Raw genomic sequence first — 27741 nt, 5'->3', positions numbered from 1 at the left:
GAACTGTGACAGGGACCTACAGTTCACAGGAAGACAATTCAGCTCCGTTCTAGTTTTATTGGATGTTGGGGCAGGGCCATTGGTGGTAGTGATGTGGTGTCTAGAGTCCTGTTACCTCCGGAGACTCTGTCCAGTTGACCAGAGGAATGGAAGGAGGGTGAGCAGAGGGAAGGGGCTAGAGACAGATCATCAGCCCTCCCACTGATGGGTGGGGCCCTCCCAGTCTCTGCCGAGCTGGCCCAAGCAAGGGTCTCTGCTGCAGCCACCCACAGAGCGTGCAAATGCTGAGCAAACCCCTCATGGCCAGTCTTCATGCTGGTTATGTGGTTGGGATGTGCCCATTGGCCAGCCGCCCAGCTGCCCGGCTCCGGGGGCCATTACTGGGGATAGCCCCAGGCCCTTGAGTCACCCCATTCTTCAGCTGCGGACCTTTGCGTGCCACCTCATCATCGCTGTAGTCAGATTCTTCCTCATCACTGCGGACGTCCTTTCCCAGCTGGGGAAACAGAGAGATGTAGCTAGGAATGGGCGGTGCCCTAGTGGGTGGGGCTTAGGATGGGTGGGGCTTAGCTGGGCAGAGTTGAGTGGGCGGGGCTCAGAATGAGTGGAGTAAGGGCAGTGGAGAGTAGAGTGAGCAGGGCTTACCTGGGTAGAGCTGAGTGGGAGGGGCCCAGAGTGAGGGGTTTGGGGGTAGGCTCAGAGCAGGGAGGATATTGGGGTGGAGTGGGGCAGGGCGGGGGAGGCCCTGAAAAGCACGTGCAAGCTAACTCTTGGGCAGACCATACCTGACCCTTCCTCAGGACGTTGTAGATCATGCGCAAAATGAGGCAGAACCAATACACATGTAACATCTGCAGCATTATCAGAAGCGTATTGAAGAAGTAGTAGCCAAAGAAGGGGCTGCTGTTCTCGACAGAGTCGAACAACGTAGTGTAGAGGATCCTATAGTAGGAAAGATGAGTTTTGTTTGTTTTTTGTCGGTTGTGGGGCTTGAACTGTGGACCTGGGCGCTGTCCCTCAGCTCTTCAGCTCAAGGCTAGTGCTCTACCATGTGAGCCACAGCGCCACTTCTGGCTTTTGGGTGGATATTGGAGATTAGAGTCTCATGGGCTTGCCTGCCCATGCTGGCTTTGAACCGTGATCCTCAGATCTCAGCCTCCTGAGTAACTAGGATTACAGGCATGAGCCACCGGCACCTGGCAGGATGAGGTTTTAAAAAGGCTTCACCTCTTCTCTGAGCTCTTGGTTGGTCTGTAGTGATCCTTCCCTCCCTCCTCCTCCCTTCCCTTGGTTGGTCATGGGGCTTGGCTTGAGAGCTGTCCCTGAGCTTTTTTGCTCAAAGCTAGTGCTCTACCACTTTGAGCCACAGCTCCCCTTCCCGTTTTCTGGGGGTTCAATGGAGATAAGAGCCTTATGCACTTTCTTAGCCCAGCTGGCTTTGAACCATGATCCTCATATTGCAGTCTCCTGATAGGATTACAGGCATGAGCCAGCAGCCCATGCTTTCCTCTCTTCATCTCACCCTGCTTTTTCTGCTCCAGCCATTAGTTCCTGCTTCTTCTAATATCTGGAGCACAGTCTAGTCTCAGGGCCTTAGCATATACTGTTCCCTCAAGCCTAGACCAATCATTTTCTCCATAATCCAGGAGAACAACAGTAAATAATTAAGCTCAGTTCTCCATCCCTCTTACCTCTTGCATTTTACATATGTTGTGTCAGTCACACCTTTCCCTGGTTTCTAGAAGAATCCCAGCCAATACCTCCACCTCTCCCCAGGGCAGGGCACCAAGGGGTGAGGCGGAGACTGGCCCGGGATGTCAGACATGCTCTCCCACCTCCCTAGCCCCTCAGGAGGGCTAACTTACTTCGTGGGGAAGATTATGAGGCGGGTGTAGAAGAAGACCGAAGAGAAGACAAAGAAGAGAGCAGTGCACGCTGACCCAAAGCCTGCATAGCTGAGCATCTTACCGACCTGGGGAAGGTAGCACAAGAAATGGGCTCAGCAGTGGGGCAGGGGAGTGCTGGACCTGGCCACGCTTGGAAGAGAAGATAAAGGTTTGGACTAGTTAAATCTGACAGCTTATCTCCAGAAATGCCTGGAAAGGTGAGGGGGAGCCAGAGAGAGAGACTTCCCATGGATGCTGAGGGGGTGGGCTTTCGTCTCCTAGGGAGACAGAGGGGGCAAGGCCTCATGGCCTGGGCTGGAGGGGAGGAACCTCATCTCCTAGGGAGACTGAGAGGTGAAGCTTCCTGTTTAGGAGGCTGGGAAAGCCAAGTCGGGGAGCACGGGGGAGGGGTCTCCTCTTCTAGGGAGACTCATGAGACCTCTGGTCCATGACTGGGTAAGGCAGGACCTCAAGTCAGTCCCAGAAGGGCTGAAAGGGACAGGGGGCTCAGGTCCCAGGAGGGCTGGGAGGGGCGGGGCCTTGTTCAGGAGAGCTGGGAGGGGCGGGGCCTCATGTCCCAGGAGGGCTGGGAGGGGCGGGGCCTCATCTCCAGGCACTCGGGAGAGCAGGTGTGAGTGCTGCCCAGGCCGCCCACCTCCAGCAGGTAGTCAGCGGAGTTATGCAGCAGCAGCACCAGGGTGCCTATACGCAGCAGGTTGGAGCAGTAGGAGAAGGATATCAGGGTAATTGTCACGAAGTGATGGATCACCTGCTCCTTGAAATCCTGTAGGAGATGGTAGGGCACAGCCATAGCAAAGCAGGCGCTCCAGTCCCTTCACCCCCACCCCCACCATGGGTCTGAATCCAGACCTTCTCAGGGGATCATGTGCGACCTCTGAACCCCACACCACCTGTCCCAGAGACCAAATGGGCATTCCCTCCTGCCTATGGCAACCCCTTCCCCAACTGGGCCCTTGGCTTGTCTCACCTTGCGTTTGATGTCAAAGGGCAGTGTGATTAGCAGTGAAATGTAGAAACTCAGTTCCAGAAGGTACCACCAGTACAGTTCTGGCTGCAGGGTCTAAGACAGGACACAGCAGTTAGCTGTGAACTGTGAAGACTATCAGACAGGAACAGACTCCGGAACTGCCAGGTTTGCTCTAAGCTGGGACGCTCGAGTCCCAATGAAGGAGGAAGGAGTGAGCTCTCCAGCCTTGGGGGTAACCAAAGGCCATGGTGAGTGGTGTGGCAGCTCTGGTTTTGGGTTTTCTCCTTCCCAGATCCTCATGATTCTGTTTTTATTTTTGTCAGTCATGGGACTTGAACTTGGGGCCTGGGTGCTGTCCCTGAGCTTTATTGCTCAAGGCTAGTGCTCTACTGCTTTGAACCACAGTGCCACTTCTGGCTTTCTGGGAGTTAATTAGAGGTGAGAGTCTCATGGACTTTCCTGTCCGGGCTGGTTTTGAACCATGATCCTCAGATATCAGCCTCCTGAGTAGCTAGGATTACAGGCATGAGCCACCAGCGCCTGGCCTCATTATTCTATAGAAGAGTTGAATTTAGAGAGCAGAATTGGGGGTATGATACTGGGCCCATGGCCACAAGAACCAGGCTTCTCACTACCTCCTGCTACTCACCTGGTTTGGGTGATTTTCCCAGCATTTTTTCTCATTCCACATCCATGACGCCTAGAAAGAAATAGGGATCTCAAGTTCTTAGAGGTCACAAGGTTCACCCTGGGTGTGGGACCACTCCAATGGGGTTTCACTCAGCCCTGTTTTTTTCCTGCCTGGCCCTGTCTCTGCCTGTCACTTCTCCATGGGGTTTCCATTTGTGCATGCTTTCCAACAAGAGCACCAGAAGCACAGGTGGGCAGTCGGGGGTACTCACGTGGTAGAGGATGGAAATGCCACCAGTGAAAGAACACAGGTAGTAGACAAACTTCCAGCTATGAGCAGAAAGGAAGCCGGTGAGGGAGCAGCCACAGAGCTGACCCCCGCCCCTGTGCACCAACCCCCTCCTCTAGGTTACCTGGCCTCACAGAATTTCTTGGACAGGCGGGGCCTTTCTTGGTTCCGTCGTCTCCGGAACCAGCATTGAGTCTGACGCAGGGTGAGCCCACACTGAGCAGCCAGAAGGGCCATCTGGGTCTGGGGAGGGGATGATGGGGGCAAGGTCACAGGGTCCCACTGGTGGCTTTTCCCCGGTCTGTTCCCTAGATACAGGACCTGGCTCTGCTTTGCCTTCCTTTGCAGCCCTGGATGCTGTGTGTGGGGGTAACCTTGTCTATTCTGGAGGGAGAGTGAGGAAGGGGAGAGTCGCCCAGAACACTAACCACACCCTGATCACAGGGTAGGCAGACCACAGATGGACTGGCATTAAGAATGAATCTGGGTGCCGGGCACTGGTGGGTCACACCTGTCATCCTAACTACGCTGGAGGCTGAGATCTGAGGATCGAGGTTCAAAGCCAGCTCAGGCAGTTAAGTCTGTGAGACTCTTATCTCCAATAAACCACTCAGGAAAACGGAAGTGGTGCTTGGCTCAAGTGGTAGAGCACTAACCTTGAGCTGAAGAGCTCAGGGACAAAGCCCAGGCCCAGAGTTCAAGCTCCACGACCAACAACAACAAAAAGAATGAATCTGGGGGCAGTCCAGCAGGGGGATTTCTCTAGAAGGGGCTGGCAGATGAGAACTTCCTCCATTATGGCCTAGGCCCTGGCCCAGCCCCAGCCCACTCAGCAGCAGGGCAGAAATGGAGGGAAAGTCCCAAAGCTGCCTCTGCTAGCACCCCTGGAGTACCCAGACACGGTCCATCCCCAGGACAGGGGGAGAAAATTGTTCCTGTTCTCTGCATCCCAGAATTCTGCAGGATTGTGCAACTGTGAATACAGGTCTAGGAGGGGTGGGGCCTTGTATTTCACCCAGCCTGGGAGGGGCAGGGCCTCACATCTCAACTAGATGGCAGGGGCAGGGCATCCGTTCCCATATAGAATGAGGGGGTGGGGCCCCCAAGACCCAAGGGGGAGGGACCTAAGCTCCCAACTAGCAAGAGGGAGGGATGGGGCCTCAGCTCCCTAGTGGATGGAGAGGACAGGGCCTCACCTTTCAGGAAGGGTGGGAACTCCAGGTAGTGGACAAGGTCCCCCAGCAAGCAGACTACATACATATCACCCCGGTGCTGGGTCCCCAGGGTAGCCCTGTGGCCACGTGGGTGGGGTGGCGGTGGCTTTTACCTCTGTGGGTCTCCTCCCTGTTCTGAGGAAGTACTTTTCCAGCGTGGCATTGGGATTCGCGTGCCTCCTGATCTGATCCCGCACGCCCATCCACCGGCTCAGGGGCAGGGCCACAAATCTGGGTGCAGGGAAGACAGAGTCCATCAGAGCTCACAGGGCACAGTAGCTCTCTCCTGTAATCCCAACTCCTCAGAAAGTGGAGATGTGGAGGACTGCCATTCGACGGCAGCTTGGGCAATTTTTTTTTTTTTCTTCTTTTTGGTTGGTTGTGGAGCTTGAACTCTGGGCCTGGGCGCTGTCCCTGAGCTCTTCAGCTCAAGGCTAGCGTTCTACATCTTGAGCCACAGCGCCAGTTTTCTGGTGGTTTAATGGAGATAAGAGACTCACGAAATTTTCTGCCCAGGCTGGCTTTGAACCGTGATCCTCAGATCTCAGCCTCCTGAGTAGCTAGGATGACAGGCGTGAGCCACCGGCACCTGGCTCAAAAATATTATTGAATCTCAATGTTTTTTGAAGAGTTGGGAGTTTGTTGGTCACACCTGTCCTTCCAGCTGTGTTGGAAGTATAGAGGGTGAGTATGGTCCAGGTTGCCAGGGGTTAAATGGAAGGCCCTATGTCAAAATAAGAAGGGGGTGGGTATATGGTTCAAGTGGTAGAGTGACCACTCTGCAAGCACAAGGACCTGAGTTCCAAAGTTTTTTTAAAAAAGGAAGGTAGCCTTCTTGCCTTCAGGATGAGATAAATAGAGGTCACCTTATAGGCAGCGGGGTACCCTCACTCTCACTAGGCTGAGGGCTCCTAGGGCCAGAGAAGAGCTAGCCTGCTGCATTTGAGGGTCCCTCCCCCACCGACGGGAAGATTTCTGGTCAGCACCACTCTTCCCACTAGGTGGCGCCCCAGGCCACAGATGGGAACCATAAAGTAAGATGTATGACAGGCCCATGTCAATGGGGGGGTGGGGAGGGGGAGGGTGTCTTGGAATCCAGACTTAAAAGATCCAAGGCAATGGTGGAGTGTGGAGGAGGTGTCACAAAGAAGGTGGTGGAATAGATGGGTATGGGTGTGAGAAGGGGAGACTATGGGGTGGCAGGCAGACTGCTTTTGGGTGGGTAGGTAGGTGGGTCTGGCAGGCCACGTCTGGGTGGCCACAGCACAGATGCCAAGGCTGTGGGGAGGGGATAATTTTTGCCCTCAGGAGAAAGGAGGAACCCCAGGTTCCTGGCATGAACCTTATGAAAATTCACAGGGTTTGGCAGCAAGGTCACTGAGATGTGGGGCAGGTGACACTAAACCTGGACAGCAGGGCTGTAAGCGATTGCAGGGAATGAAGATCAGGATAGGGACAGGGTTAAACGGAGCCAGGAGGCCTGTAATTCTAGCACCTGGGAGGCCACAAGATCAAGGCCAGCAAAGGAGGGGTGGGGGGAGGGTGGAGAGGAGACAGCTCTTACCCATGGGGCACATCAGGAGGAGGACCTGAGGCTCTCTCTGGCCTCTTTTGTGCTCAGCAAATCCAGGGTTCCCCCTCTTCTTCTATGAAGCTGGCGGTGGCATAACCCACCCTGATCTGTGTGTGGCCCCTTGTCCCCATAAACAGGGTCAGGAGGAAGTGGGTGGGGGCAGCCACCTGGGACGGGCAAGACAAGATTCCCCCTCCCCCTGCCTCCCCCACAGGCCGGCACGTGCAGCCTCCCAGACCCCACACTCACCTCTCAAAGGTGAGGCGCACGGCCACCAGGACCAGCGCCAGGGGCAGGGCCGCCAGCATGTGCCGAGGGTGGGCAAACACCAGGCCATCGCGGTCCTCCAGCTGGGCCCACGTGTTGTTAGGTGGCAACCACAACCTCTCCTGCCATAGCCACTCCATCAGGCTGGACAGCATGGTGTGAACACTGCCTGTGACAAGAGCTCTGCGGGGGGGGGGGGGGAGCGTGACTGGGCTGAGTCTGCCAGGCACAAACCCACCTTCCTCCTCTTCCTCTTCCGCCCCACCTAGGAAATGGGCACCCCTGCCACCCACATCTGCCCGGGCCTCAGAGGTGGGCAGGGCCAGGGCCTGTGGCAGAGTGTGTCATCTGTTCACTAGTCTATCTGCCCATTTTTCAACCTGTCCATCTCTCATTCATACACATACCCACCCAGTAACCATCTGTCTAACCATCTACCCATCCATCTACCCATCGTTCATTCATCCATCCATCCACCCACTCATACATTTATCCATCCATCCATCCATCCATCTGTCATTCATTCATCTATCCACCTACCATCTATCCACCAATCAATCCATCAACCCATCCACCCACCCACTCATACACTTCATCCATTCATCCATCCATCCAATCATCCATCCATTTATTTATCTAGCCATCATTCATTCATTCATCCATACATCTACCTAGCATCACATCATCCCTCACCCATCCACCCATCAATCCATCCATCCATCCACTAATCCATCCATTCATATCCCCCACCCACTCCCATTCTGGGGCTTGAACTCAGGGCCTGGGTGCTGTCCCTGAGCCCCATAATGCTCAAGGCTAGCATCTACCACTTGAGCCACAGTGCCACTTCTGGCTTTTTCCAAATAGTTTATTGGACATAAGAGTCACACGGTGGAGTTTTCTTCAAACCATGATCCTCAGATCTTAGCCTTCTGGGTAACTAGGATTACTGGCGTGAGCCACCGGCACCCAGATCATCTTTCATTACTTCATCCATCCACCCACTCATACACTTATCCATCCATCAATCCATCCACCAATCCATCCATCCATCATTCATTTATCCATCCATCTGCCTAGTATCCATCACCCATTACCCACCCACCCATCCATCTATCCACCCATCCGTCATCCATCATCCCCCACCCACCCATCCAGCGGGCCATCCATCAGCCCATCATCCAGTACCCCTCCATCTATGCATCCACCCATCCAGTCATCCATTCAGGCAGCAGCTGTTCTGGGTTATTATGTCCCGTACATGCAAGGTTGGAGCTAGGCCTTAGGGACACAGCAAGGGAACAAAGCTGACACATTCCTGGCCCTATGGAAGTCACAGCTCTGCACAGAAGGCAGCCAAAAGATGAGTAAACAGATTCATAAATACCAGAGGGTAGAGGGAGGTGTGATTTTCAAATATGGTGACAGATCTTCTCTGGGGGGTGAAACAAAGAGTTCTATGTAGAAAAGAGAGGGGACTGGGAGGAGGGGACTTTCCTGATCTTTAGTAGAAGGTGCAAAGGTCCTGAGGCAGGTCCTGTTGGAGGGCTAGCAATTAGGCCCATGTGATCAACTTTTTTTTTCTTTTTTATAGTGAATGCCTGTAAACCCAAATGCTACCCCCTTTACAAATTCTGTCTGTTTGCTTCACCACACATCTGCCTGTCTTATCAGTCCACCTTGTTTGCCTGGATGCATCTGAAAGTTAGCAGGAGACATCCAGTCTAACGGCCTCCACACGTTTCAGCAGGCAGATCATTAACTAAGGTTTGTTTTCTTTCAAGATAAGAAGATTCATTAGCATGAAAGGTGGACCTAAGTGCATGGATGTTAACTTTGCACAAATCCCTGACTGTGAACCAAGTAATGCAATCTTCCCCTCCCTACTTCCCCCTACATCTCTCTCTCCCTCTCCCTCTCCCTCTCTGTCTCTCTTAGAACAGGTTTCATAAAACAGCTCAGACTGGCCTTACCTTACGTAGCTGGATAAACTAGGGAAAATGAGGAATGGTCAGCTTACAGCAAATACAGAAGATATTCCTTTATGTACTCCCTTAAGATTAAGGGAACAGGGCTGGGAATGTGGCTTGGTGGTAGAGTGCTTGCCTAGCATGCATGAAGCCCCTGGGTTCCATTCCTCAGTACCACAGAAACAGAAAAAGCTGGAAGTGGCGCTGTGGCTCAAGTGGTAAAGTGCTAGCCTTGAGCAAAAAGAAGCTCAGGGACAGTACCCAGGCCCTGAGTTCAAGCCCCAGGACAGGCAAAAAAGAAAAAAAAAAGATTAAGGGGAGCTGGGAAAGTGGCTCAGTGGTAGAGTGCTTGCCTTGCATGCATGAGGCCCTGGGTTCAATTCCTCAGCACCCCATAAGCAGAAAAAAGCTGGAAGTGGCACTGTGGTTCAAAGTGGTAGAGTGTTAGCCTTGAGCTGAAGAGCTGAGGGACAGCGCCCAGGCCCAGAGTGCCCCATGACCAGCAAACAAACAAACAAAAAAAGATTAAGGGAACAAAGTCATTTTAGGGGAAATGAAGCCAGATAGATTAGGGGGAAAATAAGGAATGGTCAGCTTATAACAAATACAGGAGATATTCCTTCATGTACTTCCCTTAAGATTAAGAAAGCAAAGTCATTTTAGGGGAAATGAAGCCAAATAACTTAAGGAAACTGAAGCCTGGTGAAAGCAACTCAGAAATATGGGATTCAGAAACATGGAAATGCTATCTTTGCTTCTAAGAGAGACAACAGGATTCATTCCTTCCTGAGGGATACATTTTTTTCACCCAAGAATTAACACTTGTCTGACAGGATGTACGCTTTCCTGAGAAACATCTGCTTCCCTAGCTTCCCTAACCTTACCACCACCTCCCCCAAAATGCAGATAGCAGGGCGCCTCCTGGTCTCAAGGATAAGGATCTGTTTTAGAGCAGGATGCATTCTTGCCTGCAAACTCAGAAAGTAATACCAGGTGTGATTAGAGCAAAGATAAAGCACCTAGGTTTACCTAACTTTGAACTCTCTCTGGGTCTGTCTCTGTGTGTATATATCTCTCCTCTCCCCCCCCCCCCCCCCCGTGTGTGTCTCTACATGTTTGTGTCTCTGTGTCTATCTCCCTATGAGAGCACATACACTTTGTTAGAGTGTGCCCCTGCCCTTCCGTCTGTTTGCTTTTTTGTCTGTCTGCTTGCCTGATTGTTTACTTACTCAGTAAAGCTCTGCCAAGCTCTCTCACCATTTTGACCTGTCCAGAAATTCTTATTCTGCGATCGACATCAAGAACCCTAAGTGAAGAATTCCTACATTTAAAGGGGAGCTTCACTAAACTTCACCTGTCTGGTGCTCTACCACTTGAACCACAGCACCACTTCTGGTTTTCTGGTGGTTTATTGGAGATAAGATTCTCATGGCTTTGATCCTCAGATCTCAGCCTCCTGAGTAGCTAGGATGACAGGCGTGAGCCACCAGCGCCCGGTTTATAAATAACTTTTGAGCCAGGCACCAGTGGTTCATGCCCATAATCCTAGCTACTCAGGAGGCTGAGATCTGAGGATCAGGGCTTCAAAACCAGACAGGCAGGAAAGTCTGGGAGACTCTTAACTTTAATAAACCACCAAAAACCGGAAGTGGTGCTGTGGCTTAAGTGATAGAGTGCTAGGCTGTAGGTGAATAGCTGAGGGACAGCGCCCAGGCCCAGAGTCCAAGCCCCATGACTGACAAATAATAATAATAATATATTTTTTGTGTTAACATGAACTCATGTGGGGCCCTGGTGGCTCACACTTGTAATCCTAGCTACTCAGGAGGCTGAGATCTGACAATTGTGGTTTGAAGACAACATGGGCAGTAAAGTCTGTAAGACTCTTATCTCTATTTAACCTAAAAAAAAAAAAAAGCTAGAGTGGGGCTATGGCTCAAGTAGTACAACACCAGACTTGAGTGAAAAAGCTAAGGGACAGTGCCCAGGCCCTGAGACCTACACAAGTCCCAAGACCAACACACACACACACACACACACACACACACACACACACACACACACACACTGCCAGGAGGAAGGAGGAGGAGGAGGATCTAATCAAATGAAGAATGTTGAAGGCTGAGTGTGGTTCCGGGGCACAGAACTTGCCTGGTATTTATTTTGTGCCACTCTAGGACTTGAACTCAGGGCCCCTGGGCACTGTCCCTGAGCTTTTTCCCTTGAGGCTAGCACTCTACTGTTTGAGACACAGCTCCACTTCCAGCTTTTTGGTGGTTAATTGGAGATAAGAGTCTCATGGACTTTCTCGCCCAGGCTGGCTTTGAGTCATGATCCTCAGGTCTCAGCCTCTTGAGTAACTAGGGTTGTAGGTGTGAGCCACCACCAGCGACTGGCTAGGTAGTTGATCTTGCTAGCAAAGGAAACATCTTTAGCAACATGCCCAGTGGAGTTCATGGGCAAGTGTCCAACATGGTACTTCTGGCCCCACCTGTCTAAGCTTCCAGAAACCCTGCATCCCTTGGCTTGTGGCCTCTTCCTCCCTCTTCAGAGCATATGTGCATAGTCTTGTCTCTCTTTGGCTCTGCCTGAGTCACCGGCCATGGCAGGCCATGTGCAGCCTCCTTTTGGGGGACCATCTGACAGACAATCCCCCTTCCCCAGGAAAGATCTAGCCAGCCAGCCAGGGCTGGATATAGATCTTAGGAGTCAGGGCCCCTGTCCATGTCCCCAGCCTCAAGACCCCACCGTTTACTGCTTGACCCTCAGCCTCCCCCAGCCTTCACACACCCTAGCCTTCAAAATTGTACTACACCCATGATCGGTGCTGAGAACACAAAACAGGAGAGGAGAGATGGGCAAGTCTTTATCCTCATGGGGGCTTACATGCCTTCTTTGTCTGGTTAAAACTCCTATGCACCCTTCAAAACTCAGCTCAGTTGTCATCTCCTCCTGCAGGTATTCCTTGGTTGCTTAACTCTTGAACCCAGTGCAAATACCTTCCCTCAGTTCTGCCTCCTTCACCATGACATCAAGAGCTGGTCAGGCAGTCTTTGAGGTGTGTGTAGAGAAGGGAAAGATGTAGAAGCTCTAATTAGCCTACAACTGAAGTAGGCCCAACCTCTTCGAAGCCAAAGTTTAAAGAGACAGAATGTATTTTCCTGGCCTGGGGATGTGGCTTGCTTAGTGGTAGAGTGCTTGCCTAGCATGCATGAAGCCCTGAGTTCAATTCCTCTGTACCACATAAACAGAAAAAAACAGAAGTTAGCACAGTGGCTCAAGTGGTAGAGTGCTAGCCTTGAGCAAAAGAAGCTCAGGGACAGTGTCCAGGTGCTCAGTTCAAGCCCAGGACTGACAAACACAAAAAAATAAAATTATATATCTGTATGTATGTGTGTGTGTTCCTTTCTTTCCCCTTCTCTTTCTTTGTGCTGGTGCTGGGGCTTGAACTCATGGCCTGAGACCCATCCTTTACCTTGTCTACTCGAGGCTGACATCCTACCTACTTGAGTCACACCTCCACTTCTGGCTTTTTGCTGTTTCATTGGAGATCAGAGGGTCACAGACTTTCCTGCTTGGGTTGGCTTTGAACCTCGATCCTCAGACCTCAGCTTCCCGATTACCTGGGATTACAGCCTTGAGCCACTGGTACCCCTTACATCTTGTGTTTTGCTCCCAGTAACCCCTCTCAATTGTTTTCTCTTTCCTCCAGGTCCCCATCCCAACTGATCAACAGCTTTCACTGAAGCTCTTTGTGCCATCTCCATACATAATTGTGCAGTATCTTAAAGTGATTACCCCTCCATCTTTGCTCTCTTAATGTATAAATGAGTCATTCTGTGGTTTGGGCAGAGAACAGGGTCAGCAGGCTGGCAGGCTGGCTGCACTCCCGGCTAACGCTTTAAGGCCCCCAAGGGAAGATTCACTTCTCCCCCCATTGGTTGTGACAGCTGCCTTCTCTGCAGGATTAGGTAGTCCAGAGCCTCTGGGCAGGGCCTAGACTAAAAGACAGGTTCAGCTGTGGCTGCACCTGGGCGTCACTGGCTGGTGAGGACCAAGCTTCTCCTCCTGAGGGGAGGGTGAAGAGTGCATTCCTCCTCCACCTCCACATTTTCTTTGGAATCTTGAGCTCCACTGTTTATTTTTAGTAAGAGCGTCTCCCCCAGCCTCAGCTGTGTCCATCCAGTCTGATAAATGGGAATAGTTGACACCCAGATTTATTGGGTTATGGTACAAGTTGTGTGGGCAGGGCACAGCACAGTAACTGGCATAAGTCCCATAGTGGCCCCTGCCCTGCATCTGGTTCCATTCCTGTTCCCCGGTATGTAACCTCAGGGGCAGGTGAGTTGGCCTCTCCAAGCCTCAGTTTCTCCACCTGCAAATAACACCAGCAACAACAGCTTCTTTTATATGGTGGGTTTGATGACAGAGGCCTGGTGTGGCCCAGGTGTAAGTAATACCCAGTGAATGTCACTAGAAGAGAGAAGGGGTGTGTGTGTATAGGAAGGACAGGTACTAGTGTGGAAACTTCTAGATGAAATTCAGAATTTCTTTTCTTTCTTCCTTTGTTTCTTTTTTTTCTTTCTTTCTTTCTTTTTCTTTGTCAGTTGTAGGACTTGAACTCAGGGCCTGAGCACTGTCCCTGAGCCTCTTGGTACTCAAGGCTAGCGCTCTACCATTTTAAGCCACAATACCACTTCTGGTTTTTTTTTTTTTTTATTGTAAAGATATTATACAGAGGGTTACAGTTGCATGAGTGAGGTAATGAGTACACTTCCTATTGAACATTGTTTCCCTCCATTGTTTTCCCCCTACCATCCTTTCCCTCCCTACCTTCCCCGCCACTTCTGGTTTTTGAGTGGTTCATTGGAGATAAGAGTCTCAGGGGACTTTTCTACTTTGGCTGGCTTACAAGATCCTCAGATCTCAACCTCCTGAGTAGCTAGGATTACAGGTGTGAGCTACGGGCACCCTACAGATGTTTCACTTTCTACATAATCCCCCTTTTCCCCTGCCATGCTTAGGATGGAACCCAGAGCCATGTACATGCTAGACAAAATCCCTGCCATGAGTAACAGCCCCATCTTTTTTTTTTTTTTTTTTGCCAGTCCTGAGGCTTGAACTCAGGGCTGGGCACTGTCCCTGAGCTTTTGTGCTCAAGGCTAGCGCTCTACACTTGAGCCACAGCTCCACTTTTGGCTTTTTGGGTGTTTCTCTGGAGATAAGAGTCTTACAAGCTGGGCACTGGTGGCTCATGCCTGTCATTCTAGCTACTCAGGAGGCTGAGATCTGAGGATCATGGTTCAAAGCCAGCCCAGGCAAGAAAGTCCATGAGACTCATCTCCAGTTAGCCACCAGAAAACAGGAAGTAGTGCTGTGGTTCAAATGGTAGAGTGCTTGCCTTGAGCTGAAGAGCTGAGGGACAGCACCCAGGCTCAGAGTTCAAGCTCCACAAACAAACAAACAAAAAAAAGTCTCATAGACTTCCCTGCTCTGGCTGGCTTCGAACCAGGATCCTGAGATCTCAGCCTCCTGAGTAGCTAGGATGACAGGTGTGAGCCACCAGCACCCAGCTTAATCTATGATTACTTTGAGATTGGGGGTCTCACTATGTAAGCCCAAGCTGACCTAGAACTTGTGATCTCTCTACCTCCACCACACTGACTGCCTCTTCAGTGCTTGGATCAGAGGCCAGACTACCTTGCCTGGCCTTTCTTGATGATTATGGTTCCAGCACCCCCGCTCTGCCTTTTCTTCAAACTGTGGCTCATGATTTCCCGAAAGGCTGGACCAGGGCAGCTGGAGGGAGGTCACTTGGAAAGTCACCAGATGGTGGCTGTTCCAGGACCGCCCTTGCCTTTATTCTTTTCCCGGTGCCCCACCCCCTCCAGCCTGGCTTCGGGCTCCCTGCTTAGGCCCCAGCCACCTGAGAGGCCGCTGATAATCCTTTTTAAGACTAAAAATAGCCAGAGAGAGACAGAGAGGAGGGGGAGAGGGAGAGGGAGAGGGAAAGGGAAAGGGAGAGGAAGAGAGAGGGAAAGAGAAAGAGAGAAAGGGAAAGGGAGAGAGAGGGAAAGAGGGAGGAGGGAGGGAGGGAGGGAGGGAGAGAGAGAGAGCACGCGCGAGCCAAGGCTTTGTGCTGATTTGAGGGCCTGCTAGGGGTGGGAAGATTCCTGCCCACATCCCAGGGCCTGAACCCCATCTCCATGTGCCTTACTGCTTCCTTGGATCCATAACTGTCCTCCCCCCTCCCCTCTCCCCCCCCCCCCCCGCCTCCCCATACAACCAGAGTTGTCTACCTCACCAAGGCTGTGTGTGGATGGACCTTTCTTTTATTTTTGTGTTTTAAATCTCGTTGGGAACAGCACTTCCCAGAGACGGTTGAAAAGGGAAAAACATTCAGAGCGTCCCACCCCCACGGAACACACCCACTCCCTTACACCCCAGTGGCCCCCCAGCAGTCTGGCCTGCCGCCCTGGGTCACTTGATTCCTGTGGTCTGGCCCAGGCCATTGTTTGTAGACTGACCACAGCCCACCTCTGCACTGGGCTCTGGCTCCAGCAGCGCCCTTGGGGAATGCTCTGACCTACGGAGGCAGCCAACTTCCCCCAACAAAGACCCCAAAGAAGGCCCTACATCCAGGGCTCTGCCTTGCCTCCATTCCCTCTCATCTTGGCATCCTCCTGACCTACGTCTGCCTTCCCCACAGCTCAATTCTTAGCTGCTTGCCAAGCTCCCAACTCACTGACCTCCCTCCTGTCCCAGGGCCTTTGCATATTCTACTCATTGTGAAAGATTAATGTTGAAAGCCTAGTGAGGTAGCACACACCTGTAATCCTAGCACTCAGGAGGCTGTGGTAAGAAGATCATGAATTGGAACTCAGCCAGGGGAATCCATAATGACAATGTCTCATAATATATGTGCCAAAAAAAGCCAAGCATGGTGACACAAGCTGATATCCTCAGGTACTTAGAAGTTCAAGGCCAAAGCCGGTGGCTCAGACCTGTCATCCTAGCTACTGAGGAGGCTGAGATCTGAGGATCTCGGTTCAAAGTCAGCCCCAGCAGGAAAGTCTGTGAGACTCTTATCTCCAATAAACCACTAGAAAACCGGAAGTGGTGCTGTGGCTCAAGCAGTTAGAGCGCTTGCCTTGAGCTGAAGAAAGCAGGGACAGCGCCCAAGCTCAGAGTTCAAGCCCTACGACCGACAAAAAAAAAAGGAAGTTCAAGGCCAGTCTGGGGTAACACATTTGCAAGACACTCCCCCCCCCCATCTCAACAAAACAAATTGTGTGAACCTGGTAATCCCAACCTAGATGAGAGGCTTAAATAGGAGGCTCATAATCTGAGCCTGGCCCTAAGACAGGAGACCCTATCTGAAAAATAACTAAAACAAACAAACAAAAAAAAATAAGGATATGTGTATGTGGGGGGGAGAGGGAGGTGGGCTCAACTGATAGAGTTTGGCAAGTGCAAGGTCTTGCATTCAAATCCTGGTACTGCCTATGTATAAAATGTATATATATATATTGTTAGGGAAATGAGTCCCTTCCCATACCTTAGTCTACTTCTTCCCTTCTCCACAGCTTAGCACACTCCTTTCCTACGCAACACCAGGCCCATGTAGTAAAGACAGTAAATAACTTCCAGCCCTCTCTACCTTGGGATGGCACTTCTCTGGGGCAGCTAGCACCATAGAAGGCAACAAGAGCCCCTTAGAGTGACCTTCAGGTCTGGGCAGTTGCAGGGCCCCTTATCTACTATTTGGACGGCAGCCATAAATCCTAGTGCGCCATGATGAAGCCCCTGGCCCACATATCCACACAGGGTCTCCACCTCCTAGCCCCTTCCAGCCCCTCCTAAACCTCCTAGGTTTATATAGGTCACCCCAGACAATAGCAGCGCTTCTCCCTTCTCCCTGGTGAGGAGTCTTGCCAGCCCCTTTTCCTGGCAATACACCTTTCTTTGTTCTCTGGAACTGATTGTCTGCCTGGTCCCCTGGCAAGCTAACATATATAATGCTTCTATGTATGTATGTGTATATATACATATATATATATATATATATATATATATATATGCGATTGAGATTGCTGATTAGCTTCTTATTGGCGCTGTCATGTGAATGCTGCTGAGTTTGAAAGTGTTCCAGGGGAAGTGGTTCCCTAGACAACTTCAGGTGTGGCTCAGTATTCATTCTTTTCTGGGCTCACATTTCACCTAGGAGGAGTCTCCTCAAACATCCAAAGAAGCTACTTGTTTTCCCCCTGGCTCCTGCCAGTGTTTACTTCCTCCTTCTCAGACCTGCATTTGTTTGTTTACTTTTTGTTGTTGTTTCCTATCTTAGAGCTTGAACTCAGTGCCTGGGAGTGCTATTCCTGAGCTTTTTTTTTTTTTTTTTTTGTTAATTCAAGGCTAGCTGGTGTTCTACCACTTGCACCAAAGATCCATTTTTTGCTGGTTAATGGGAAAGAAGAGTTGCACAGACTTCCCTGCCCGGGCTGACTTTGAACGAGGATCCTCGGATCTCTCAGCTTCCTGAATAGCTAGGATTACAGGTGTGAGCCATCAGTGCCCAGTCGGATCAGTCCTGTGATCTACACCTGGGCTCTAGCCAACGGCAGGAACCTCACAGAAACAATGAGCATTGCTCCATCCTCTTGCTGTAACCTCACGGCCTCAGACAGACTGGCCCACCAGTTAGTGCCAACTCAAGTGTTTGCAGACTACACGAAGGTATCCATAGCAGATGGAAGGGCTGAGGGTGTGGCCCAAGTGGCCAGGGTATGTGTGTGTTCTCTGGTGGTAAGCGTGGCTTGGCTAGAGAACTCTTGCCTTTTGCTTAGCAGACAGGCAGGTGGGTGGGTATCCAGACCGTAAGCATTATGCCCACCTTTGGTCCTCAGTTCCACCCAGACCTGACTCACTCCCTACCCTGAAGTTCCTGTCATACAGCTGGCCCCTCCCTCTCTCCGCCCAGCCCCCCTTAACTCCCACCTACCTCACCTCCTACTTCTCAGACCCTGCAGCTACCTAGATAGTGGAGGCTGCCAGGCATTCTCTCCAGGGCAATTATGGCTCCACTAATAAACCTTGTAATCATCTTTCTCCTGTGCCTGCCTCTGCGTGGTCCCCTGGGATGGATGGGATGGATGCTTTCGCAGACTTTAGCTTATGTGGGTGAGCTTTTTTCCCTTCTCTCTCTCTCTCTCTCTCTCTCTCTCTCTCTCTCTCTCTCTCTCTCTCTCTCTCTCTCTCTCCTCTCCACCCCTCCTCTCTTTCTTTCTTTTTTCTGCCAGTCCTGGGGCTTGAATTCAGGGCTTGGGTGCTGTCCCTGAGCTTCTTTTTATTTTATTTATTTATTTTTGGGGCCCGGTCGTGGAGCCTGAACTCTGGCCTGGGCGCTGTCCCTCAGCTCTTCAGCTCAAGGCTAGCGCTCTACCACTTGAGCCACAGCGCCACTTCCGGCTTTTTTCTTTTTGCTTATGTGGTACTGAGGAATCGAACCCAGGGCCTCATGCATGCAAGGCAAGCGCTCTACCACTGAGCCACCTTCTCAGCCCCCCTGAGCTTCTTTTTAAAGACAGGACTGGAGGCTGAGCTCAAGTGGTAGGATACTAGCCTAGCAAGCACAAGGTCATAAGTACAACCAAACAAAATAAAAAGTTAGCGAAAAAAGAAAAAGAAAAGAAAGAAAAAAGAACAAGAAAAGAAAAGAAATGGCCTCACTGATAAGCAAAGTTGGGTTGATTTCTCCCCTGCAATCACTGTCAAAGAAGGCCATAGTTATCCCACCCCTAGGAGTTGGGAAGCCAGAGACAAAAAGTACTGGGGGCTGGGAATGTGACTTAGTGGTAGAGTGCTTGCCTAGCATGCATGAAGCCCCGGGTTCCATTCCTCAGTACCACATACAGAGAAAAAGCAGGAAGTGGCACTGTGGCTCAAGTAGTAGAGTGCTAGCCTTGAGCAAAAGAAGATCAGGGACAGTGCCCAGGCCCTGAGTTCAAGCACCAGGACTGGCAAAAAAAGAAAAAAAAAGAAGAAAAATAAAACAAAAATGTGCTGGCCACAGCAAGGGTGATAGCCAGGGCAGAGCTCCTGTGGGTGGGAGGTGGCTCACAGCACTTGCATAACCCTTCCCAGCTCTGCCTCTGCCAAGAGATGTCATCAGGCTGCAAGCTCTGGCCACACACACACCTCCTAAGCTATCAGATGCCAGGAGATCGATGCTTTGCAAGAGTCTCCCCATGTAAGGGAGTTGGGCCTTCACCCCCATATCCTTCTGTCTCAGCCTCTTGAGTGCTGGGATTACAGGTGTGCATTACTGTGCCCAGCCACTATGGGTTTGATAGCCATTTAAAGATAGCAGAAGCTTTGACAAGTCTGCAAACATATTAATAGCAAAAATGCAAAAACTTAAGAAGAGCAAGAAGAAAAAGATTAAATCAGAATGTATGTCTGGGAATGGTAAATATGCTAAATGCTAAATACCACTAGGTAGCACACCTTAAAAAATGTTAAAGGCAGCCGGGTGCCGGGAGCTCACGCCAGTAATACTATCTATTAAGGAGACTGGATCTAAGCATCATGGTTCAAAGCCAGCCTAGGCAGCAAAGTCTGTGAGACTCTTATCTCCAATTAACCACCAGAAAACCAGAAGTGGAGCTGTGGCTCAAGAGGTAGAGAACTAACCTTGAGCTGAAGAACAGCACCCAGGCCCAGAGTTCAAGCCCCATGACCAACTAAAAAACAACAACAACTGCAAAACAAAAACAAAGGAAAAGGCTGGGAATGTGGCTTAGTGGTAGAGTGCTTGCCTGGCATGCATGAAACCCTGGGTTCGATTCCTCAGTACCACATACACAGAAAAAGCTGGAAGTGGAGCTGTGGCTCTAATGGTAGAGTGCTAGCCTTGAGCAAAAGAAGCTCAGGGACAGTGTCCAGATACTGGACAAGCTCCGGGACTGGCTAAAAAAAAAAAGGTAAAGATGGACAGGTACAGTGGCTCACACCTATAATCCCAGTTACTTGGAAGGCAGAGACTCATGGTTTGAGGTTAGCTCAGGCAAAAGTTATCAAGAACCCCATCTCGAAGGAGAAGGATTGGGATTGGGGGGGAGGCTGGGAAGGGATGTGAAGGGTAAACAAAGGAGGAGGCTGCAATGCTTGGTAAGAAATGTACACATTATCCTGCCCATGTAATTGTAACTCCTCTGTACAGTATGTTCACAAATAAAATTAAATTAAATTAAAAAAAAAAAGAACCCCATCTCAACAAATAAGCCAGGTGTGGTATAGTAGTGTGGTGTGTATCTGTAATCCCAGCCACTTTGAGATGCATAGGTAGGTGGTCAGCCTGGACAAAATGTGACACATTGTAGAAAAATTAACCTAAAGCAAAAAGAGGTAGAGGCACGAAAGGTGCAAGTGATAGAGGAGAGGGCCTGCTTGGACAAGATCGAAGCCTTGAGTTCAAACCCAAGCTTGGGGAACAAAGTAGCAGTTTATAATCTCAATACAAATACTGGAAGGGATGACTCTGTCATCAGCCCCTACCCCTCCAGGCATATGGAAAGCTGCTGGAATGTAACAAGCTTTGAAGGAACCTATAAATTGTTCTAAGTGACCCCATGAGCCAGTGCTGGTGGCTCATGCCTGTAATCCTAGGTACTCAGGAGGCTGAGATCTGAGATCACAGTTCAAAGCCTGCCTGGGCAGTAAAGTCAGGAGACACTTATCTCCAATTAACCACCAGAAAACTGGAAATGGTGCTGTGGCTCAAGTGGAAGAGTACTAGCCTTGAGCTGAAGAGCTCAGGGGCAGCACCCAGGCCCAGAGTTCAAGCCCCTTAACCAACAAAAATAAAAAAAAAGAAAAAAAAGAAAAGAAAAAAACAATGACCCCATGGCTAGCCTCTTGGAAGTTACAGTGGGCACCAGATCCAAAGAGTCTGAGAAGGTACAGACAGAACCTGCCAGACAGTTATGGGGTACAGGTGTCTCTCTTTAAGAGGAAATGGATAATTGGTTAGTGGCTCAGACCTGTAATCCTCGTTATTTAGGATTAAGATTTGAGGATTATTGTTCAAAGACAGCCCAGGGTAGGAAAGTCCCTGAGACTCTTATCTCCAATTAACCACAAAAAAAAAAAAAAAAAAGCCAGAAATAGGGCCGTGGATCAAAGTGGTAGCGCGCTAGCCTTGAGCACAAAGACCAAGGACAGTGCCTAGGCCCTGAGTACAAGCCCAGGCCTGGCAAAGAAAAAAATAAAAAAGAGGGAATAGATAAAAGTGATTTTTGTGGTTGTTATTGGGGGGAGGGGCAGGCCTGACACAGGGACTGCCTGCTTGGACAGAAAATTATGGGACCCCCACAGCTCAGGAGGGGGAGGTGGTGAGGAAACCAAGGGGGGCAAATTCTGGGCATGGATTTGTGAGAGAGGAGAGTAGGGAGGGAGGACAGGCCTGCTCTGCCCCAGTCAGGGTGCTGGGGGACTGGGGGGGCGGGGGAGAGGGATGCGGAAGCTGGACTTTGGAATTTGCAAATCTGGGCTCTGCCCCTGGGTGGCCCCAGAAAAAATCACCAGGGTGGGAATGTGGGGGGGGGAAGCCTGTGGTAAAAACAGCTGCGGCCATAGGAGCCACAGCCTCTGGGCGGGAAAGAGCCAATACTGGACTGTGATTTGTATAAATTCTTCTGGCATATAGGCCACCCTTGGTTTGTCAGAAAGGACACTACCGTCCTTTAGGCCCTAAGGCATTTATTTGTTTAGTTATTTACTTATTTGGGTTGTGGGGCTCGAACTCAGGGCCTAGATGCTGCCCCTGAGCTTTTTGCTCAAGGTTCTGTACCACTTTTGATTCATAGTGCCACTTCTGGGTTTTGAGTGGTTCACTGGAGATAAGAGTCTCATGGACTTTCCTGCCTGAGCTGGCTTTGAACCAAGATCCTCAGCTCTCAGCCTCCTGAGCAGCTAGATGGACAGGTGTGAGCCACCAGCTTAGTGTGTTTTCATATATATTTTTAAATTTAATTTGTTTTTGCAATGTGTATGTGTGGATACTGGACCTGGGCTTTTTTTTTTCTTCTTCTTCTTTTTTTGCCCCTAGTGGGACTTGAACACTCTACCACTTGAGCCACAGTGCCACTTCTGGTTTTCTGGTGGTTTATTGGAGGTAAGAGTCTCGGACTTTCCTGCCCAGGCTGGTTTGAACCGTGATGCTCAGATCTCAGCCTCCTGAGTAGCTGGTATTACAGGTGTGAGTGTAATTACTGGTACCCTGCTCCACATCATCTTTTTAAAGAAGCCTTGATCGCCTCCAGATTGAACTCCCTTATTCTTGCCATGCTTTCTGGCCTGTTTCTGTGCCACACTTTCCAGTGTCCTCACAAAAAATGAGATAGTTCTCCAAGTCTAGCCTCCAGCTAAGTTGTCAGGAAACTGCAGCAAATACTCCAGTGCTTCAGGAAAACTGAGGCACTGGATTCCTCCAAGATCATAAAGGAGGTTGCAGAAAACTGGGGCTGGACCCTCAGCCTGGCTATCTCCAGAACCTGTGCCCTTATTCCCACTTCAATCCATTCAGTTCAGTCTCTCATCTCATAAACATTTATTTCTCATCTACTTTGTGCCAGATGCTGGGTTCTACCCCAAGTGTCCCAGCAAGGGGACTTGAATTCAGGGCTGGAGTGTCTCTTAGCTTTTTTTTTTTTTTTTGGGTCCAGTCGTGGGGCCTGAACTCTGGGCCTGGGCGCTGTCCCTCAGCTCTTCAGCTCAAGGCTAGCACTCTACCACTTGAGCCACAGTGCCACTTCCGGCTTTTTCCTTTTTGCTGAGGAATGGAACCCAGGGCCTCATGCATGCAAAGCAAGCACTCTACCACTGAGCCACCTTCCCAGCCCCGAAGCTGAGAGACTCTTATCTCCAATTGACTAGCAAAAAGCCAGTGACTCAAGTGGTAGAGAACCAGCCTGGGAAGGTGGCTCAGTGGTAGAGTGCTTGCCTTGCATGCATGAGGCCCTGGGTTCGTAAGCACTCCATAAGCAGAAAAAGCTGGAAGTGGTGCTGTGGCTCAAGTGGTAGAGCGATAGCCTTGAGCTGAAGAGCTGAGTTCAGGCCCCATGACTGGCAGAAAAAAAAAAAAAAAAGAAGAGTCTTTCAGTTTCTGTATGGCTTCTGGCTTTCCGCAATAATCCTCTAGATCTCAGCCTCCAGAGTAGTTCACCCTGGAGGTGAACATGGTAGTTATTTGTTAGTTTGTTTCATTGTGTTTAATGGTGACTCCTGCCTGGCCAGAAGAAGAGTGCCCAGTCAGGCACGGAAGACACAGTTTGAAAGACAGGTATCAAGAGAACTTCTTGAGAAGGTGATATTTGAGTAAGTGCAGGGCAAGGGTGGAGGGGGAATACTGGAAGGAATCCAGAGGCATAGAGCATTCTAGCCAGAACGAACAGCCAGTGCAAAGGCCCTGGGGCAAGACACAGATAAGAAGCCAGTGTGGCTACAACACAGGGGAGAGTGGGAGTGAGTGAGAGCAGGGAGATGACAGCCATCCATCCATGTCACAAATATCTCCTTTGGTGACCTGAGACGAGGTAGGGGGGCTGGTGTCTCTTCCTCTGTCACTCACTGTGTCCCCTGCCTCCTGCCAGGATGAAGGGGCAGAGATACAACCAAGGGGCATCTGCAGGGACAGCCTCTAGCTAGAACCCCAGTTCGTCAGACCCTCCGATTTCTGTTACAACACTTGGGGAGCCAGATCTACTCAAGGAAGTCAGAAGAGTGTGCAGATGCCCATGTCTGTGTGGGGCACAAGGTGGGAGTGGTGGTGAGTCCTGTCTCTTTTAAGAGGTGACGACAGGCTGGTGGCTAAGCCACAATCAAAATCCACCTGCTTGGCTGGGCACCAGTGGTTCACGCCAGTCATCCTAGCTACTCAGAAGGCTAAGATCTGAGCAGTACAGTTCAAAGCCAGCCCAGGTGGGAAAGTCCATAAGACTCTTATCTCCAATGAACCACCAAAAAGCCAGAAGTGGAACTGTGGCTCAAGTGGTAGAGTGCCAGCCGGGAATAAAAAAGAAAAAGGGCAGTGCCCAGGGGCTGAGTTCAAGCCCTGGTATTGGTGCATGAAAACAAAAAAACACCTTATCTTCTTGGCTTCTGTGCTATTGAAAGGCTCAGCCAGGCCTGTCATCCCTAGTATTTCAGGGCTCCAGTCACTCAGTTCTGTGTCATGTATTCCCCTGTGTTTCCTCCTCTTCCTCTTCCTCCTCTTCCTCCTCCTCCTCACACCTCTCTTTCTCTAGACTGAGAGAGGAGAAAGGCTTCTTTTTTTTTGGGGGGGGATCCAGTCCTGGGCCTGAACTCTGGGTGCTGTCCCTCAGCTCTTCAGCTCAAGGCTAGCGCTCTGCCACTTGCGCCACAGCGCCACTTCCAGCTTTTTTCCCCCTGCATATGTGGTGCTGAGCAGTCAAACCCAGGGCCTCAAGCATGCAAGGCAAGTGCTCTACCACTGAGCCACCTTCCCAGCCGAGAAAGGCTTCTTTATACTCCCTCTGGTTAGTCAGGCTAGATCTATGGGAACCTATTTTCTTTTTTCTTTTCTTGGTGCTAGTCCTGGGGCTTGAGCTCAGGACCTGGGTATTGTCCCTGAACATCTTTGCTCAAGGCTAGCTCTCTACAGTTGAGTCATAGATCCACTTCTAGCTTATTTGGAAGTTAATTGGAGATAAGAGTCTCACAAGTTTTCCTGTCCCATGTGGCTTTGAACTGTGAGCCTCAGATCTCAGCCTCCTGAGTAACTAGGATTACAGGTGTGAGCCACCAGTGCTTTATTATTATTTACATTATTTGATTTAAAATTTTTTTTGAGTCCTGGGGCTTGAACTCAGGCACTGGGCACTGTCCTTGAGCTTCTTCTGCTCAAGGCTAGCACTTTACAACTTGAGCCACAACACCACTTCTGGCTTTTTCTGTGTATGTAGCACTGAGGAATGGAACCCAGGATGCAAGGCTCTACCACGAAGCCACATTCCCAGCCCTATTTGATTTAACTTTGTAGTGCTTGTGAATGGAACCCAGGGTTTCTTGCATGGTAGGTATTTGGTCTACAATGGAGCTATATCTCAGGGCCCCTCCCCTGCCCTCCTGAGCTCCAGGCTCCAGGCTTCGCCCTACCCTGCTCTGTCTCTCAACCCTCCCTCCCCCCAAAATCTGGCTTCTCAGAAGCCAACCTGCTTCACACATCCAGCAGCCAGGTGTTCCTGGCTGCATCACAAGCTGCTGAGCTGACTCCCTCATGATCTCCTCCATTGGTCCAGCCCCATCACTAGACCAAGACAGCTTTCTCCTCCATCCTACCTTTCTCCCCTCCCCCGTCCTCCGCCCCATGCACCCCACTTCTCCCTTCTTGGATTCAGTCAGGTGATTCTGTTGGGTTTATTACCCTCCACCCACCACCCCTGCCGGTCATGAGCTCTGTAGTATTTCTGTGATGTTTTAATCGCCTGTGTTTACCAGCTGCTCATTACTTGGGGCCTTTTGTGTTCCGTTCTTTACAGGTGTGGTGACAAATTCTAATTCCACAAAGTCCATTTTATGGGTGGGGAAACAGAGCACGAGTTGGTAAAGTCATTAGCTCCAAGGGCCACTGAACTTATTAGCATGGCTGTGGGGGTGGCAGATAAAAGCTCAGGCAGAAAGCAGCCTGAGATGCCCCATTAGAGAGAAAGGAGGAGGAAGATTCTTCAAGGTGCCAGTTCCCTCTGCCATCCCATGGGTGGGAGGAGGGGACCCTGGCCAGCTCCAGTCATCTGTAGTCAGCCCAGTAGCTCCTGAGCCAAGAACTTACTTCAAGCCAGGAACTGGGCCAACCCAACGCTTTACTCAATCTGCAGATGGCTGGGGGTCAAGGTGGAGGGTGCTGAACCTTTGAGAGGTCATCAGGCCCTCAGGCAGGATCCTCCCCTAATCCCTCAGGAATGCGGGATTTGTCCAGCACTTTCCCAGCATTAACACTCCCAGGGACAAACACAATCTACCCATTTTTCAGGTGGGAAGGTGGAGGCCAGTCCAAAGACCATGGATCCTAGCTTATGTCCACTGCCTTGATTCTCTCCTTTGTTGGGAGACTATCGTTGGCATCTGGCTGGTCTGCAAGGACTCAGAGGATCTAAGTGAAGTTCATAGTATCCCCAACCATCCCCTAATGCGATGCTCCCGTGCTGGGATCAGACCCAAAGGCTGAGGTCTTCCAAGGCAACTCCCAAATCCAGGATTTCTATCTTGCCAGGAGGGCATTCCACCAGTCCATACCAACACTAGTAGAGACCATCCTTCTGTGCTCCAGTGCCTGAGGCCTTGCCCTGGTTCTGACTGGGGTTTGGGGCAGCTCACAGGTTTTGTAAGTCAGGATGGGCCTCAACTATGCCATCTCCCACCCCTGGTATGTGTGTTTGTGGGGAGACAGGGGCTGCTCCTCCTTAAATCATCCCAATCCTGCAATAAAATGTCCCTCCTTACTTCTGGGTGCCCAGCTCAGAAATCATGTGACAAGCCCCATTTCCAGTCAGGCAGGAATCTAGATGACTCCCTCCTGTCAAAAATGAATTTCCAACTTGTTCACTTCCTATCACAACTTCCAGTGGGGTCCAAGGCAGCACTTTCTTCCAGGTCTTTTCCCAACCCTTCATTCACACACCAGCGGCAGAATCCTTTTCTTTTCTTATCTCCCTCCCTCCCTCTTCCTTCTCTCTCTCTTTCTTCTTTCTCTCCTTTCTTCCTTCCCTTTTCTTTTGTTTTTGTGTCAGTCCTGGGCTCGAACTCATGGGATGTTTTTCTTAGACACAATCAGGGTCGTGTTACTTGCTTGTCCCAAACCCTCCCCCCCCTCCCTTCTCCCCCCCCCCCCCCGTTACCCAGAGCGCCCTGAGAATGGAACCCAGCGTGTCTCGTTACCTGCCAAGCCCCCTGGTCCATCCCTCCTGCCTCCCATCCTCCCAGGGGGTACTCACAATGCACTGGCCTCTTTTCTGCTCTGTAAACACACTGGAAGGGGGGAGCGGGGATCTTGCAGAACCCCAGAACGCCCTCGCAGGCGGATCCAATCGAGCCTGACTGACACCCCCACCCCGGCCTATTCACAGCACTCCTTCTCCCCCAACCCTTGGTTCCCTGCATTTATCTTCCCAGCACCGGCTGCGATGATGCGATTCTCTTCCTTTATGCACAGGGCTGTGCGCTCCGAGGCCAGGGCCCTGGTCCTGGCACGTCGGGGGCACCCAGCGGGCGCCGCGCACGGACTCCCGGGCGACCCGCACGGAGGGTCCGGGGGGCGCTCGGCCCGTTCACACCTCCGGATTCCCGCGCGTCACCGGGGCCACCACGGTCCCCGCTCATTCTCCCCCGTTCGGCAAAGACGCATCTTCGGACACCTGCGTTCTCTCGGGGAGCGGGGCTCTCTCGGGGAGGTGGCTCGAGCTCTAGACCTGATGGGAAGCCCCGAGAGGCAATCGCGGGTGGGGTGATGGCGGGGGACGCGGCGGCCGCGCGTCTGGGGGCTGGGCCGGGTCCGCCATGGCCGCGGAGGCGGAGTCCCGGCGTTCTCGCTTTCGGGGGGCATTCGGAGCGGCGCAGGGCGCTCGCTTACCTGCGGGTGCAGGCGGCGGGGCGCGGCGAGGGCCACGGCGGGGCGGACGGCGGCGACGCACGCGGAGAAGCGGCGGACACACGCGGCCCGCGCCAGACGACCGGACTCTGCTCCCCGCAGGGCCTCAGCCCCGAGCCCAAGAAAGAGGGCGGGAGGGGGGCTCGGGGCGGGGCGAGGGCGGGGTCTTCACGGCACTCTGGGCTGGCGCGGCCACCGGCGTCCCTGCCCGAGCCCCCACCCTGTCCCTCTGGGCCCAGCCCCGGGACTCGGCCTCCGTG

At 51.3% G+C, this 27741-nt stretch overlaps 2 protein-coding genes across 2 annotated transcripts in view; both read right to left on the bottom strand.

Moving 5' to 3' along the window:
• Nucleotides 1-27741, bottom strand: part of Hnrnpm (heterogeneous nuclear ribonucleoprotein M) — a 335755-nt gene that overhangs the window by 159192 nt on the left and 148822 nt on the right. The window lies entirely within an intron of this gene.
• Nucleotides 44-27741, bottom strand: Cers4 (ceramide synthase 4). The gene is made up of 11 exons (XM_070002412.1): nucleotides 27464-27741; nucleotides 6830-7030; nucleotides 5121-5238; nucleotides 3918-4036; nucleotides 3777-3834; nucleotides 3524-3574; nucleotides 2875-2967; nucleotides 2542-2670; nucleotides 1866-1972; nucleotides 786-942; nucleotides 44-496 (listed from the first exon to the last, which is right to left on the bottom strand). Exons 2-11 carry the CDS (start codon nucleotides 7000-7002, stop codon nucleotides 320-322), a joined length of 1182 nt encoding a protein of 393 aa, XP_069858513.1. The 5' UTR covers nucleotides 7003-7030; nucleotides 27464-27741; the 3' UTR covers nucleotides 44-319.

The sequence above is a fragment of the Dipodomys merriami genome, unplaced genomic scaffold (assembly GCF_024711535.1).
Source record: "Dipodomys merriami isolate MVZ:Mamm:240054 unplaced genomic scaffold, mDipMer1.0.p SCAF_6, whole genome shotgun sequence".
Lineage (NCBI taxonomy): Eukaryota > Metazoa > Chordata > Mammalia > Rodentia > Heteromyidae > Dipodomys > Dipodomys merriami.
The sequence above is the reverse complement of the archived record's forward strand: the minus strand, read 5'-3'. Positions and strand labels throughout refer to the sequence as shown.